The sequence below is a fragment of the Gracilinanus agilis genome, chromosome 4, assembly GCF_016433145.1.
Source record: "Gracilinanus agilis isolate LMUSP501 chromosome 4, AgileGrace, whole genome shotgun sequence".
Classification (NCBI taxonomy): domain Eukaryota; kingdom Metazoa; phylum Chordata; class Mammalia; order Didelphimorphia; family Didelphidae; genus Gracilinanus; species Gracilinanus agilis.
Window position 1 is genome coordinate 386,489,553 of NC_058133.1, and position 15,973 is coordinate 386,505,525.

The 15,973-nt window shown below is 34.5% G+C and overlaps 1 protein-coding gene across 1 annotated transcript in view; it reads left to right on the forward strand.

Annotated features, from left to right (window-relative positions):
* The window catches only part of L3MBTL3 (L3MBTL histone methyl-lysine binding protein 3), a 165,014-nt gene that overhangs the window by 20,339 nt on the left and 128,702 nt on the right, over positions 1-15,973 (forward strand). The window contains exons 6-10 of the mRNA XM_044675430.1: positions 2,740-2,790; positions 8,844-8,928; positions 10,316-10,407; positions 14,681-14,785; positions 15,119-15,254. Coding sequence (XP_044531365.1) covers positions 2,740-2,790; positions 8,844-8,928; positions 10,316-10,407; positions 14,681-14,785; positions 15,119-15,254 — 469 coding nt within the window. The remainder of the gene's footprint in view (positions 1-2,739; positions 2,791-8,843; positions 8,929-10,315; positions 10,408-14,680; positions 14,786-15,118; positions 15,255-15,973) is intronic.

A 15,973-nucleotide genomic window follows, 5' to 3' on the forward strand; every position in this document is an offset into this window, starting at 1 on the left:
TGTAACTCATGAATTTATCCTTCACTCTTAACTCGGTTCAATCCTCGAGTATGTCAGTTTCTAAGTCTCAATTACGTCTTAAACTCAAACCCTTTTTTCTATTCCATAACCACCGGAGTCCAGGCTCTCATCGCCCTTAGCTTGTTATTACAGTAGCCTTTTAATTGTTCTCTCAGGATCTTGTCTCTTCTCCAGTCCATTCTCCATACAGTTGCCAAATACATATTTCCAAAGTTCTGATCTTACCATGTTACCCCTGTTATTACCTTTAGAATAAAAAAATTCATTTGGTATTTAAGTTCTTCATAATATGGTTCAAGACTGTCTTTCCAAACTGGTTAAAATTTATGGAACACTCCAGCTTAAACTGTTTTCCTGTTATTCTCTGTTTGTTATATTCCATCTCTTACCTCTATCTTCCCCGGAATTTTCACCCTACTTGTTATCTCTGTTTCTTGGAACCCCTTGCTTTCATTAATGTTTAGATTAAGTGACACTTTTTCAGGAGACTGTTCCTCATTCCCTAGTGGTTATTGCTCTCCCTCCCTCCCAATTCTATCAGTGTGTATTTATTTTTGATACATCCAGTATCATTTCATAAATGAATGTAACCTCTTTGAAGGCATCATGGGTTGACTGTATCTTTGTATCTGCTTTGCATGCTACAAATGCTGCCATACCTGGCAAATCATAGAGATTAAGAATAGAGTTGGAATTCATTGGAATAGGGAACTCCTAGGTAAATATCAGATACTTTAATAGGTGTTTTGTAATTAATTCTCTATGTTATTTAGCTTGCTAGGTTTATGTGGACCATTTCCTCTATCTCCTTTTAACACTAAAACCCTTTTGGTTAGATTTGTAAGACTTTAAGTAAATACCTTTTTTTTCCCTTAGCAGCCCTTTGTTCGGTATACTCCATCTCTGGCCAAACATCCAACCTTTCTGTTTTCTGAGCTTCAGATATATCATCTTCTTAACCAGCTACTCATTTTTCAGATGTCTTTCATTTACCTCTTGTCAGTAGCAGTGATGAAAATGGCACCTGTATTCCTAAAAATCTTTAGTTTCTTGCCCAAGTCTTCATACTACTTAGTAGTTCTCTTAGAAATAAATAGGACATAGTTTTATATATACATATATCTTTTTTCTCAAAGAATGCCTTCTCTAATGGGAGGAAGATAATGAGGGAAAGAGAGAGGGAGTTAACTATTTTTAATATTTTATGTGTTACCAAAAAATAGAAAAAAATTTTAAAAGAACAGAATTTTTTTTATCAAAGAACAGGAAAGAGACAGGAAAAAAATAGTTCAGCAAAAATTACCAACATATTAACCATGTCTGATATGCAGTATTCTGTCCCCCACCTCTTTAAGAAGGAAGGTGCATTTTCTCAACTCTTCTCTTGTGGCCAAACTTAATTGGACAGCATTTTGGGTTTTTTTCCCCTTACTGTTTACATTGTTGTAGTTGTGTAATTTATTTACTATTATTCCCATTGTTATTACTACTACCAATGGGGAGGGAGGATAGCAGTTACTGTGGAAGTTTAGTGTAGAGGACGGAGAGAATGACAGGAAGGTTATAGTCAACTTTAATTAAGAAAATAAAACATTTGTGTAAAATAGTGAGCTCCAGATTTCTGGCTCTGTATACAGCTGAGGTGGGAGGAAAGGAGTAAGCTGATCCTGGGATCCAAAGAGATGTGAGGTTAGGGCATTAGAGGGACCCTTATTGTGAAAGTTGAAATCCTCTAGGATAAGGATTCATCTCTGGGGTATCCTAAGCAAAATACTATATCACCTGCAAAGAGGACTAATTCTGTTTATTCTTTGACATTATTTATGGCTTTAATGTCTTTTTCTTGTACAGTTGGGATTACTAGCATTTCTAGAATGATATTGAATAGAGTGGAGAGGGAGATCATTACTTTGCTTCAATATTTATCATGAAAGCTTCCTATTGCACGTAATGGTAGCTTTTGAGAATACACACATACATGTGTATATGTCATACTTTTTAGCATATTAAAAATTAGTCTCTTATCTGTCTGTTTTGTAGAGGTTTACGAATATTATATTTGGTTAAATACTTTTTCATCTATTAATATAATCACTATTTTAAAATGTATCTATATTAATTTGTGATGTTGGACTTTCTCTGATTTAAGTATTAGGATTATATGTTTCTAATAAATGTAGTTTTGTACGCTTTTTCTCAGTTTTTGAAATAATTTATTAAGTCTCAAGTATTAATTGTTATAAAATGTTTGATAAAATTCCCCTCCAATCCATCTAGATCAAGATTCCAAATTCATTTTCTTTGTTTGAGTTCTTTGATATTATTTAGTATTTTGTTAATTTGAGAATTTTTATAAGTAATTCTTTTTTATTTTAAAGTTTTAGTTGGTATATAGTAATTTTTGTTAATTAATTTATTTTTGTTTGTAATTTTACCTTGTTCACTTTTTAGTCTGTTTTTTCCTAATTAGATTAGCTAAAGCTAATCTTTCTTCTAATTAGATTAGCTAAAGATTTATTGATTTTATTATTCTTTTTAAAAAGTTGTTTTGTTTATTTTATCATATTTTTATTTTTCATATTGTCTTTTTAACAGATTTTAAAGATTTACTTTTTTGTATTTACATTGAGTGTGTTTACTTGTTGATTTTTTTAAATTTAAAAATTGTATCATCAATCAGTTAATCCTTTCTTTTTCTATTTTATTGTGTTTTTTCAGAGATACAGTTTTTCCTCTGAAGACTGCTTTAGTCGCATTCCAGAAATTTTGGTAAATTGTCTTATTTTTATCATTATCTTTCATAGTTATTAATTGTTCCTGTGATTTATTCTTTTATCATTAATTATTCTGGAAGGCATTATAAGTTTGTGTTTATCTCTCTTTCATATTACACTTCAGCGGGCAAAAGGTGTTTTTAGCATTTCTGCTTTTTTAATCTATAATTTTTCTGTTATATATCACATGATCTTTTTATAAAGGACATACAGAGAAATATGTATATTCTTTAAAATTCCCCTATAGAAGATTTTATGTTTTCCAGAACTAATGTATTCAGTGGTTTATTCAGCTCTAAAAAATGAACTTTAAAATCTCTTAATGTTATTGCGTATCCTTTTACAATGGATAACTTTTCCTTAATGAATTTAGGTGTTATTCACTGCATTAAATATTTATGTTAACTATTGATATTGTTTTATTTTCTTTGATAAAGTCCTTTAGGCAAAATATGATTTTTTCCTTTTAGCACTCAATATTGTAAATTTTTATTTTTATTTTGTCTGATAGTATTTGAAACTTTTGCTGTTAAAATGCCTGCTATATAGAAAATTTTGCTCAAATCTCTTTTTCGTTAGTATGAAACTTGCATTTAAAATTTTTATTTCATTTATATGGGAGATTGAGTTTTGGTTTTTGATTTATCAGTATTTTGAGGGATTATTTAATCTATTGCTGTTTAAAGTTTAATTATCAAATTGTGTTTTATCCATTTATTTCTTTGTATTGATTATTTATGACTCCCTCTGCTTTTAAAACAGCATATTTTCCCAACTCTTGTTGAGAGAATAAAGATGCTGTTCCTTCACCTACAGATTTAGTAGAGGTACATCTCTAATTCTTGTGTTTTGTTTTTTTTATCTTCCCTCTTCCCACTTAAACAACTTCCCATTGTTTTCACTCTCTCACAAAATATTCACTTACAAGAGGGCTATGAGATTAACTGCATAAAATATTAATCAACTCTTTATCTTGCCATTCTCCTGATTTTTAAATTTTTCCTTAAGTCTTTAGCCTCTCTGGTCATTTTTGTCCCTTAAATGCTTTTTCTTGTTTTTTCTTTTAATTGATTGTCTGCTCTAGTTCAAGTTCCTTGAATTTATTTAAATTCTTTCCTATTTCTGTATCTGTTTCTCTTGCTTTTATTTTTTTGAGTCTTTTTCCTTGCTCAGTAAAATGTATGATTCTAAATCTTCTTTTCCTTACTTCCCTCCCACCACCCTTCTTTTAAGTATTTTCTTTTGCTTTTTGGATATCGTATTCTCTTCCATTCTCTAATTTTTTTTTAATTGTAGAGTAATCCTGGGTTATTAAAATTTGTGTTCCTTCATAGCTAAAGGTCTTTTTCCTGACTGCTTACAAAATTTGTTGTTCGTTACTGACATTGTGACATACAATCACTATAAGCCTAGAATTTTATGTGTGGGTTTTCTTTTTTCTACTTCTGTTGATTTGATTGTTTGAATATTCAGAACAGTTTTTTATGTCATTTCCTACAATGTAATATTCAGGATTTTAAATTTGTCATGTTTTTTCTAAGAGCTGTGAGCCTTAAGTTCTCTCTCTGAATCCTGTCTTTAAGGTCTGTTGTGCCTTTCCTAGAGTTAATATGTTCTTTAGCATTGTTGCATCTTTTCTCTTTTTAAAAAATTTCTTCTATCTATATTTTTATATTATAACTTGTAATTTTCAATTTCAGAATCTATATTTTTTTAAAGAATGCTCATCATTTTTCCTGTGCATTCTTTTGTCTATCAGTTCTTTTTTGATAGCTTTGATTTCCAACAACCTAATGTAATTCCTGATATCATCTTCTAACAGTTTTATTAAATTAAATATTAAATAATAGTTTATTTCTGAGGTGGTTACAGAGTTATCTATTTTGGATCAAGGAATTTTCGTTCATTTTCTTTCATAGATAATTATTGTTTACAGACTTCTGTCTTCCCTTTGGTTTTTTATTCATTCTGCCTTCAGATTTTTAGTGTCTCTTTTGGCTTTCTCCCTTGGGATTTTAGTTTTTCATCCTTTCTTTTGTACCCCCAGTGATGGATTTTTGGTTTCTCTGCTTAACTCATTTCTTCCCTGTTTATTTGGGGCACAGATCATTCTCAGAGTGGGCATCCTCAGTCTAAGCCTTGTTGGAAGCTCTAGGGCAGTGATGGTGAGCCTTTTAGAGACCGAGTGTCCAAACTGCAACCCTTACACCACATGTGAGCTCCCCACCCTATCCCAGTCAAGGGAGGGATGAAACATTCCCATTAGGCCTCTGAGCAGAGGGGCAGGTCATGTGAGAAATGTCCTCAGGCACACATGGAGAGGCAGAGGGGAGCAGCCCTCCCAGCACATGTGCCATAGGATCGCTTTAAGGGCTAGCTCCTTTCTCAGAGTTAACTCTAGCAGTAATAGTGCTAGCCTTAGCTGTGTTTCTCTTAAATGAGAATGTTTTCCCTTTTTGTCTGTGGTTCTGCCTTTGCTGCCAGTGTTGTATATATTCTTCCATTCTCCCAACCCCTTTGCTTACTTTCATTTTCCTTTATTGTGGCTGAACTGAATCTGTGTCTGCCACTTCTTATGGGATGAAGGTTGAGTTCAGTTTTAATCATTCTTATGGGGGACTGTATAGGAAACCCTACAGTTAGACATTGAAGCACAAACTCAATTGCTTGCTTGTGTTAACTGCCCCATGTATGGATTAGTGTGGAGGGTGGGGTTACCAAGTGGGAACTCTGAAGATACTTAAGACTTGTGATGTTATTTCCCAAAGTTTTCCCTTGCATAGTATTTCTGTCTGATTATATGATGGATTAATTTTAGTTACTTTGTATCTGACATAGAACGCCTGTTATTAAGCATTTACTGTTTCTTGGGCACTGGGATATAGACAAAAAAATGAACAATCTCTGTTTTCAGGGAGTCCACATTCAATCTTACTGGTCACATAATACACTTAACAGTACTTTTGCTTTCTTTTGGCAGGATTTTTTGTAGTTGTATAAATCACAAGAAGGTAGTAATAATCATCAGTTTCAACAGATCTTTCAAAGTTTTCCACATGTTCCAGATTCATGCCCTAGGAAAGATTAAATCTTTTTGTTGAAGGTCACAAAGACAAAAAATATGTCTCAGTACCCCTCAACTGATTAGTAAAAGGGAAAATGGTTGTTTTCTAAAAAATGGAAAATGATCCGAGTAAAGAGAATAGAAAAATTCCCAAAGTATGCAAGGCTATTGGCAAACTAGATTTTGAGGGGACCAAAAATAATTTGAAGTTTATTCTAAGAAGTTACTTAAATAGATCACAGAGAAGAAGCCATCTGTTTTATCAATGTGAATATTACCTTGATGAATATAACAACATGAAAAGGGAGAGTGCAAAAGACAGAACTAGTTGTTTGGCATTTTTACTACTAAGGAAGATGTAGAGAGTCTCAATTGCCTTTTAAAACAGGGTCATAAAAAGGCATTAGGTCAAATATATGCACAAGATATTCTAAGACCTAGCAACAGTGGAGGTACATGGACTCTTGGCCATCTTACCAGCTGAATAGTAGATTGCCAGTGTGACCCTGATGCATAAGAAAGGCTTTTAGGAAGTTCTTAAAGCCAGATACTTTTATACTGATGATGTTGATAAAATATAATATAAACTAAAACCATCAAGGCATCATACCTGTGAAGAAATGTAACAAGTTTCTTTAGTGGGATATCATGCATGATGAACCTCACAGATTTTTTTATGGGAATAAATATGTAGATGAGGGAGCTATTCAATATAAACATTTAAAAAGTTTTTGACAAGGTTGACTACATTACATAATAGGAAATTTTAATTTCATTTCCTCCTCTAGTCTTTAGGACTTTTCAGCAAGTTTTCAACACTCTCTTCTGAATATTGTCTTTTCCTATGGTTTCCTGTTCTCTCAGCAAGGGAAGGGTGGATCATTTTCCATCTCTTGCCTACACTAATTTGGTTATCTCCTAAGGCTCTCTCCTGCACTTTCCTCTTTATACACTCACACTTGTTATTATTAGCTCCCCTGAGTAGAATCATCATCTATGTACCAGTGACCACGACATTTATATGTCTGGTATTACTCTTCACACTGTGCCAGATCATTGTTGGACTTCTTCACCTGGGCATATCCTTGCTATCTCAAATTCAACATATCCAAAATGGATATGATTGTCTTTTCCCCTAAGCCCATCCCTCCTCCAAAATTTCATAGTATTGTTTAGAGTACCGCCATCCTCCTACTCACGGAGGCTCTGAACTTTACTCTTCATTTTCACCTTTGCTCTTATTTCATCCCCACAGTTTCTAAGTCTTATCATTTCTGCCTATATAATATTTCCTGTAAAATCTCCTTCTCTCTAATCATAGAGCTACTGCCTTAGTTCTGTAAGAGGGAAGTAGGTTTGAAGCATTTTGGAATTTTAGAAAGACAGGCAGGACCTGAGAGTTCACTGTGTTCCTGTCTTTATAAACTTCCAAAATGCTTCAAACCTATTTCTCTCTTACAGTTCACTTGCCTTTATCTGTTGAAATAACTTCTATTTGACCTCTCTACTTGTAATATTTCTACTCTCTAGTCTCCAAGCTACCTAAATGACCACTAGAATAATCTTCCTAAAGTACAGATCTTTGCTCACAGATCATCAGTAGCTCTCTAAAGCCCCCTAAAATGGTGCCTTTCTAGCCTTATTTCATATAGTCCTTTTTCCTTTTGTCTTGTCAGATTGACCTCTGTAGCTTTTCTGCAGATTTGATACCTCATCTATCTCCAAGCCAGCCCTCTCACCTGAAATGAATTTCCTATCTCTGTATCAGAATCTTTAGCCTTCTTCAGTGCTTCCTTTAAAGTCCACCTCTTCTGTAAAGTCTTCACTAATTATTCCATAGTTGTTACTTTCTTTTTACCTCCTGAAATTACCTTCCCCATATTTATGTTACATAGCTCTGTAGAACATAAACTCCTTGAGTTTGGGGACTGCATTATTTCTATTCTATTCCCAGAGCCTACTACACAATACATTATAGGTGATTAATAAAGGTTTTTTGAATTTAATTTGATGGAATTAACAAGATCCATAGTAAGGCTATGGAAAACGATTGAAGTACCATGAAGTTGTGATGAGACTATTTTTTAAATGGCTTTGAGGCAGGAAACAAAGGTTAAAGATAATTGGTTTCTGCTCTTAATTGTAAACCATAGAATTTCATAAAGAACATTGCTGATGTAAGTCCTATTGTGTGTGTGTGTGTAGGTGTGTATATATAAGTGTATGAATGATATAGGAGAGGGTTGTAAGACAGAAATCTCCATATATAAATTTTTCTAGGAAATAAAATGCCCAACTTTGGAGACAAATTACTTGAAGATCATGTGAGGCTGTGAGAATAGGCTACAGGATAGGACAGGGGTCGGCAACCTTTTTGGCCATGAGAGCCATACCACATTTTTTAAAATGTAATTTCGTGAGAGCCGTACAGTGCTCACAGTGTGTGCTCCTGTAACAGCGCCTGAAAAAAAATTGACTTTATGGCTCCTGCAGAAAGAGCCATACGTTGCCAACCCCTGGGATAGGAGCTAATTTTTCATGTGAGCAAGTGCAAAGTCATATATTTTTGAAAGATAATCCAAATAAATAAATATTATCAAAAAGGGGATAAAATAATGGATTTTAGACTTTACTTGGAGTTTTAGACCTGATCTCTGAGGCCGAGGATAATAGTGCCTGTCCCATAACAATAATCACTTGGTGTCACTTCCAGAAACAAAATATTAGTTTGGCTGAGTTGTGAATTTGAGTATACTAATTTTATGTTATTATCTTGAAAAGCCTTTGGCTTAAAGCAACAAAATTATGTGACAAAATTCATGTTCCTTGAATGAACATTCTATAGCTACAAGAATAATTACTATGGAATGAAGATATATATAAGCTACAGAATTTATCAGAAAGTTTTATTTTGCAATCTTTAATTTTTCCTTGATGCAGAATGAACAAAACCTGCAAGTCATTAATTTAATTTGTTAATCTAGGAAAACAAGCATGATGGCAGAATCCTGAGGGGCTCTCAGAGAGCTCGAAGAAAAAGACGAAATGATTCCACCGTTTTAAAACAGAGTAAGTTGATGGTGAATACAATTTGCTTCTTGGTATTTTTGTTAAAAGGAAAAAGTTCCAACCACTTTATTTAACTGCAGTTTTATGAATTATTAGTAAAGTGTTACTATCAGATCTTTCTCAAAAAATTATTATTCACTAAAATTATGATTGGAAAATTTTTAGATAAAGAATAAAAGCTAAAAAGTTTACTTTTTAATGGTCTTGACAAAAGTATAACACTATCCATTTTTCTCACAAATACAGCTTATAATTTCTTACTCTTTTGGAAACATGATTTTCTTTTGGTAACATCATTTCCCTCTTCTCATTTACCCTGAAATTACTGGGAGAGGAAGCAGAGATAGGTATATTTTTTGGTTTCCACTACGGTATATAGATTATTGCTCCAAGACAGATTGCTCAACACCTTTTTCTTTTAACTTTATGTTCTTCAGGACATTTTAGTTTGTGGTCCTCCAGGATACTTTCCCAGTTTTAGTGATTTCTGCATCACCTGTTAAAAGTGTATTCCTTCCAATCTCCTGTCATCATTCTTGTTGACTTCCATATCTCTTTTGATGACCTAACATTTTGATTTCTTTGAAATTTCCTTGAATTTCTCAACTCTGATCTATTTTAATACCCACCATCATAGCTCCACCATGAACCTCATTATCACTTTTGAAGTGTTCTGTCTTTAGTGCCTGAAACCCAGAACCTTCCTTCTCTTCTCACAGCCTTCTCACCTTTCACTTCTACTGCTCATTCATTCCTGTTGCTCCTGCTTTTCACTCTATCATTCCCACATAGACCTACTGATCTTTAATCCCGCCCCCCCCCCCACTTTTCCCCATCTTCAGCTTTAGCCATCAAACTCCCCTGGATCCTCTACTTGGACCTCACAATAAGTAATTTAAACACCTTTGGTTGCCTGTCATGATGTGGCTCTGCCTTCAAACCTTATATCCCACCTGCCTGTATTTCTGAATATTCCAGGCAAACTCACTACAGTTTTCTACTTCCACATCTTTGCTCATGCACTTCCCTCTGCCTGTGATGCTGGCTTCCTTCCTCCTGGCATCTTTCCTTTTGCTTGCCAAGATCCTACCCATCCTTCAGGTACTCTTTTCTCAGTGAAACCTTTTATGATACTTTAGCCAGAAGTAACCTCTCCAGCATTCCTAGTGTACTTTGCTTATAGGTTTCGTATGGCACTTATATTCTATCTTGTCAGCAGGTGTCTACCAGATTGTAAACTATATGAGACCCAGAAACATGTCCTTAGCATTTTATCCCTCCTAGTCATTAACACAGTGCTTTGTTCATAAATATTTGTTGAAAGACAGTGGGTTGATAAAGTTTATATTTTTCTAGAATGATAGTTAATTTTTATTTTCTTTTTCAGGTTTACCTCCTAAAGGAAAGAAAGCATGGTGTTGGGCTTCCTATTTGGAGGAAGAAAAAGCTATTGCAGTGCCAACTAAGCTTTTTAAAGAGGTATGGTGCTCATGGAATGTTAGAACTTGAAGAATAAGAGATAGTATTATTGAGAGCTAGAAGAAACCTCAGAAACCACTGAATCCAACCCCTTTGTTTTACAAGTGGGAAAACTGAGGTCTACAGAAATTAAGCAGTTTGTTCAAGGTTAGATAATAAGTAATAGGGTCAGGACTAAAAGTAAAATCCTAAATCTCATTTCTAAGCTCTTTGTATTGACCCAGATTGCTTAGAAAAGATATCTATGAGGGGAATGAAACAAGAGTACTTAAATGTAATAGTTATCTTCAGTGTCCATGGTTGGTTGAGGAAATCTGACTTGGAATCATTTCCTTTTCAAGTTTCCTACTTCAGGTTAACATGATTCAGTCTTTCCCCCTCCCATTTCCTAAACAAATAAAGTATGGCTTAGCAGGATAATTTATTTTAATAGTAGAAAATTCATTTCAGTTCTGAGGAGCATCTTAATAATTAATCCAAATAGCTATAGAAATGATGCAGTTCAGTCTCTCCCTTCATGGGGATAGGCCTAATGTACTGATTAGTCAAGGGCAATTAATGCCTCACCACGAGAACATGTTCTGGCTAGCACTTTAATATTTGCTAAGTACTTTACAAATATCTTCTTATTATTGTGACACTTGTGAGGTAGGAACTGTTATCTCAATTTTACATGGGGAAACTGAGTCAGGGAGTGATTAAATGATAGTAAATGCTTGAGGCAGGATTTAAAATTAGATCTTCATGACTTTAGGTCCCACACTCTTTCCACTATGCCATCTAGCTGACATGCCTGTGGAATGAGAGGGAAACCTTGGTCAGTGCTAACATGTCTATAAGGTAAGGTTGGAGTGGTAAAATGGAGGTGTCAGGCAACAAGAATATCAGTCACAGGTGTTGGCACCTCTTTGAACTAATAACAGAGCTGGAAATCATATGAGGACTTGTTTGGGCAATGGTATATCCACATGGAGCAGACAGTCAGCCAAAAAGTGTGTACATTTCCATGTGCCAAACGTTGGCCAGGCACAATAAAAGGACAAGAATGAGGCGGGACTTAAATTTGTCTGGCAGGGATGTAATCTGCTTGCAGATAAATAAATACGAGAGTTATACAAAATACATGAAAAATTATTTTGTGGGGAGTACACTAAAAACTAGGGAAATCAGGAAAGGCCCCTTGAAGGAAGTGCTGCTTTGTCTGAGGCTTGAAGAGAGCCTGGGATGAGGAGAGAGGCTGGAGTCAGCCTGGGAAAACATAGGGAGGCAGCATGAGTTACACATGCATGAAGCATAACAGTTAGGCTGCCGGAACATAGGAGGAAAATGTATAATCAGGCTCAAAAAATGGGCTCTTGTCAGATTGTTGAGGGCTTTAAATATCAAACAGAAATTGGTATTTTATTCTGAAGGGCAATAGGGAGCCACCAAAACTTTCTACTTCAGGCCATGTCAAATTTATACTTATTGGTCCTTATATATTGTATTCTCATTCATTTTAGGGCATTCCTGCACATAAATTTTTAACCAGAGAATTCAGACCAGAAATAGACCCAATAATTGAGGAAAAATAGATTTTAAACTCAGTTTTCTGCTGTGCATGGCTAGACACATCCTGTTGTCTAAGATTTCTACATGGCTTGCAGAGATTTTAAGGATTTGTTTAAATAGTTTATGCCAGAAGTGACATTTGTATGGCAATAATTAAGTGCTCTATTTGAATGAGTGGGAGACATTTTGTGGGGCTTCACTTTCCTTTTACTTCTTACTGTGTTTGTAAATAAATATAGGAACCATAGGATCATGCATAATCAAGAGTTTACTGAGCATTCTAGAGATTTTTTCCCCTTTCTCTTGTTTGTTGTTTTCTCTGTGATATCCTGTTTGAATTGTGTGAATAGTCGTGAAGGCTACAAAAGTTAAGGAGAAATGACAAGAAATTTCATATCATTTTTATGTTCTTGGGAGAAAAAAAGTAAATAAGCATTTACCCAGTACTGACTACATGCTAGGTACTGTGCCAAGTGCTTAACAAATATTATTTCTTTGGTTTTCACAACTACACTGGGAAGTAGGTGCTATTATTATCTCTATTTTAAGATGAGGAAACTGAGACAGATAGAGGTTAAGCGACATGTCCAAGCTTGTACCTGAACTCCAAGGCCCAGTACACTCTACTGGCTGTCTCTAGACATCTGTGGTGACCATTGTGTGACAGTGTTTTATTTTTTAAACATACTCTGCCTTTTGTAGAAGCTAAGCTAGGCAAGACAGCAATGTTGCTGTTGCTGTTCAGTTTTTCAGTCGTGTCCCACTCTGACCCCATGGACCATAGCACCAGGCCCTTCTCTGTCCATCCGTCCACGTTTGTGGCTTCCAGGACACCATCTATCCATCTCATCCTCTGCTCTTCTTTTTGTTTCCCCCCTTTAGTCTTCCCTATTCTTTTATTGACTGAGGGCTACTCCATTTCTTCTAAGGGATTCTTGCCCACTGTTGTATATGGAATAATGAATTCAATTAAATTCACCCTAGCTGTTAATGTTTAATCTTTCCATCTTCTGTTTGACCACATCCAGCTTACCTTGTTTCTTAGATCTTGCATTCCAGGTTCCTACACAATGCTGATCTGTGTAGTGATGGACTTTCCTTTCGTCCCCAGACACGTCCCCAGCCGAGCTTGCTTTCGGCTTAGCCTTTGCCTTAGCTAACCATAGTTGTTCTCTGTTTCCCCCCAGTTGCACATTGGACGCTCCTGACTCATATCTTTTGTCCTTTTAATACTGCCCATGGTGTTCTTTTGGTAAAGGTCCTGGCGTGGCCTATCATTTCCTTCTCCAGCAGATAACCTTTTGTGAGGCCTCTCTGCCGTGACTTGTCCATCTGTGCTGCATAGCTCCGGAGTTTCATTGATCTAAGCAAGCCCCTCTGCGGTGACCGAGAAGTGATCCAGGAGGAGAAACAGCAGTATAGGGAATAGCTAACTCCACTCCGTTGTCTTTTTATTGACAAGAGAGCTGTTCCTAGGCAGCCAGAATTCAGGTGCTAGAAGTTTAGAGTTCATCTTTGCAGAGAAGTCGATGATAGGGCTTTGAAGCAGTAGGATTGAGCCAAATGGGAGTGGAAGGCTCAGCCTTCTGGATCAGAGCTGAGGGAGAGAGAGTGGCAGGCATGGAGCTTACTACTGGGATCTGAGGGAGAGGAATTACAGCCATGAAAAAGAAGAGGCCATATTTTGGGAAGGAAGGTTTGGTTCTGGATTCCCACAGCTTCTTTGAGTTGACATAAAAATTGAGTCTCAGTGTCCAGGAAAGGGGACTGGAGGAATTGTGGCAAATGTTTTATAAGCCCTAGGTTTTGGAAGCAAGGACATCACCCATGAGTAGGGAAGGAGAGGGCATTGAGGATGGGCCTTCATGCATCAGGGAGAACTTATTTTGAGAATCCCCAACATATTTTTTTGGTAGATGTGTATTTTATGCCATTGTGGTGTGCCTCAGGCTCAAGAAAAAATATTTACCAGGGGTTAAAGATTGAGTCCAATGTCTTACAAATTTTTAAAAATAAAATTACTTTGTAATTTCCTTCCGATGTATATTTAAGGTGATTAGCCAAACGATATAAACTATATAGGGCTTTTTCGTTGTTATAGCTGGCCTTTGCTAAATGAGATTTGTCAGTGCACTGTTACTTAGAGTATGTATTATGAAATGATTAGAATACAGAAAACTAAAAAAAATGTAAAATTTATTTTTGTATAGGTATTTGTGCTTCTGGTAAAATTTCCTTATAAAAATTATTTATTTGCCAGATAGAAAATTTAGGATGAGGCATATGAAATTGTAAAAAGTAATGATTAGTAAACATTAAGGTAAGTACATCCATAACAATATTAATTTATTTAAAAATGGAAAGTTAATACAGATTTTTGTAGATTTACATTTCATTATTAACTAGCACATTTTACCAGCCAATTTCTTTCTATGAAGGCATCTGTACTGTAATTTTTCTGTTCTTTGTATGAAGTTTTTTCATTATTTCATGCTAAATCGTTGACTTTTAATATTAAATGGTTAACAATTTACTAAGTGTGTGTGAATATGTCTTTATCTGTCTATCTTATTGTTTAAGTGTTGTTTAAAAACATTTAGGTTTGTTGTTTTTTTCCAAGAAGATGCCTTATGGAAATGACTCTTTGGATACTTTCACACTTTTCATTAAAAACACAGCAGTAATTTTGAAATACCAAAACTCTTCTTATTTTATTTTCTAGTACCAATCCTTTCCCTATAACAAAAATGGATTCAAAGTCGGAATGAAGTTAGAAGGTGTGGACCCTGAACACCAGTCAATGTATTGTGTTCTCACTGTTGCTGAGGTAAAAACAGCTTAAATTCTGTGATTTAAAAAAAAAAGCTTATAACTATTACATTAGAAAGGATTCTAACATATTAAATTCATGAGTGACAAATAAACAATATAATTTTTTCAGAATAGATATAGAATCTATCTGTAAAAATTTTGTTCCCCGAAAGTATACTTTACTACATAGTTTATCTGCTTAGACTTACCTAAGATTTTTATATTTATTTCAAGTGAAATTAACATAGGCCATATATTCAAATGTGGCATAAATTTTAATTTGTCTGCATTATGTGCATAAACATTTTGAATGAAAAATTTATTAACTAATATTCTTTACATGTTTCAGGTTTGTGGCTATAGGATAAAGCTTCATTTTGATGGCTATCCTGATTGTTATGACTTCTGGGTAAATGCTGATGCTTTAGACATTCATCCAGTTGGATGGTGTGAAAAAACTGGCCACAAGCTTCATCCACCAAAAGGTATTATTAAATTTTTATTTAGTATTGTTATTAATATTAATACACTTTGTTCTTATAGTCTCCTCATTTCTAAGTATATCCAGCCACTCTTCTACCCATTGAATCTTTTCCAGTAACAAAGAATAAAAAAAAAGAAAAAAGTTCTACAAAATTAATCACATTATCATCTGACTCTGATGTTATATGCAAAAATACAAACCTAAAACCGGCCACCTCTGCCAAAAAATGAGGGTGGACAATTTTCTCATTTTTTCTTGGGGATCATTTCCTTAAGATAATACTAACTTGGAATTAGTAAAAAATATTTTAAATTATAATAATTCAGTTGGGGTAATCTTAGATTTACATTTTTATTATGAAAAAAATTTATTAAGTAAATTTAATTAATTAAAAATTAAATAAACAATGTTTTAAAACATTCATTAAACATTATATTATTTGTTAGAGCCCGTTGTGTTTTATCCTGTTGATATCTTTGGAGACTCTGATTCTAGTTTCTACTGTTTAGCTATCCTATTTTTTGCCATCTAAAAATTTAATAAGTATGTCATTGATGCCTTCATGAAAGTTATTAATCAAAATATTAAACAGAACATGGCCTAAGATATCAGCAAACTTAAGCCAAAAATTAATCAATTTGACTTGCTAGCTTACTAAATAAAGCATTTATTAAGCATTTACTGTATGTTAGGCATTGCGCTAAGTGCTGGGCCTGAGAC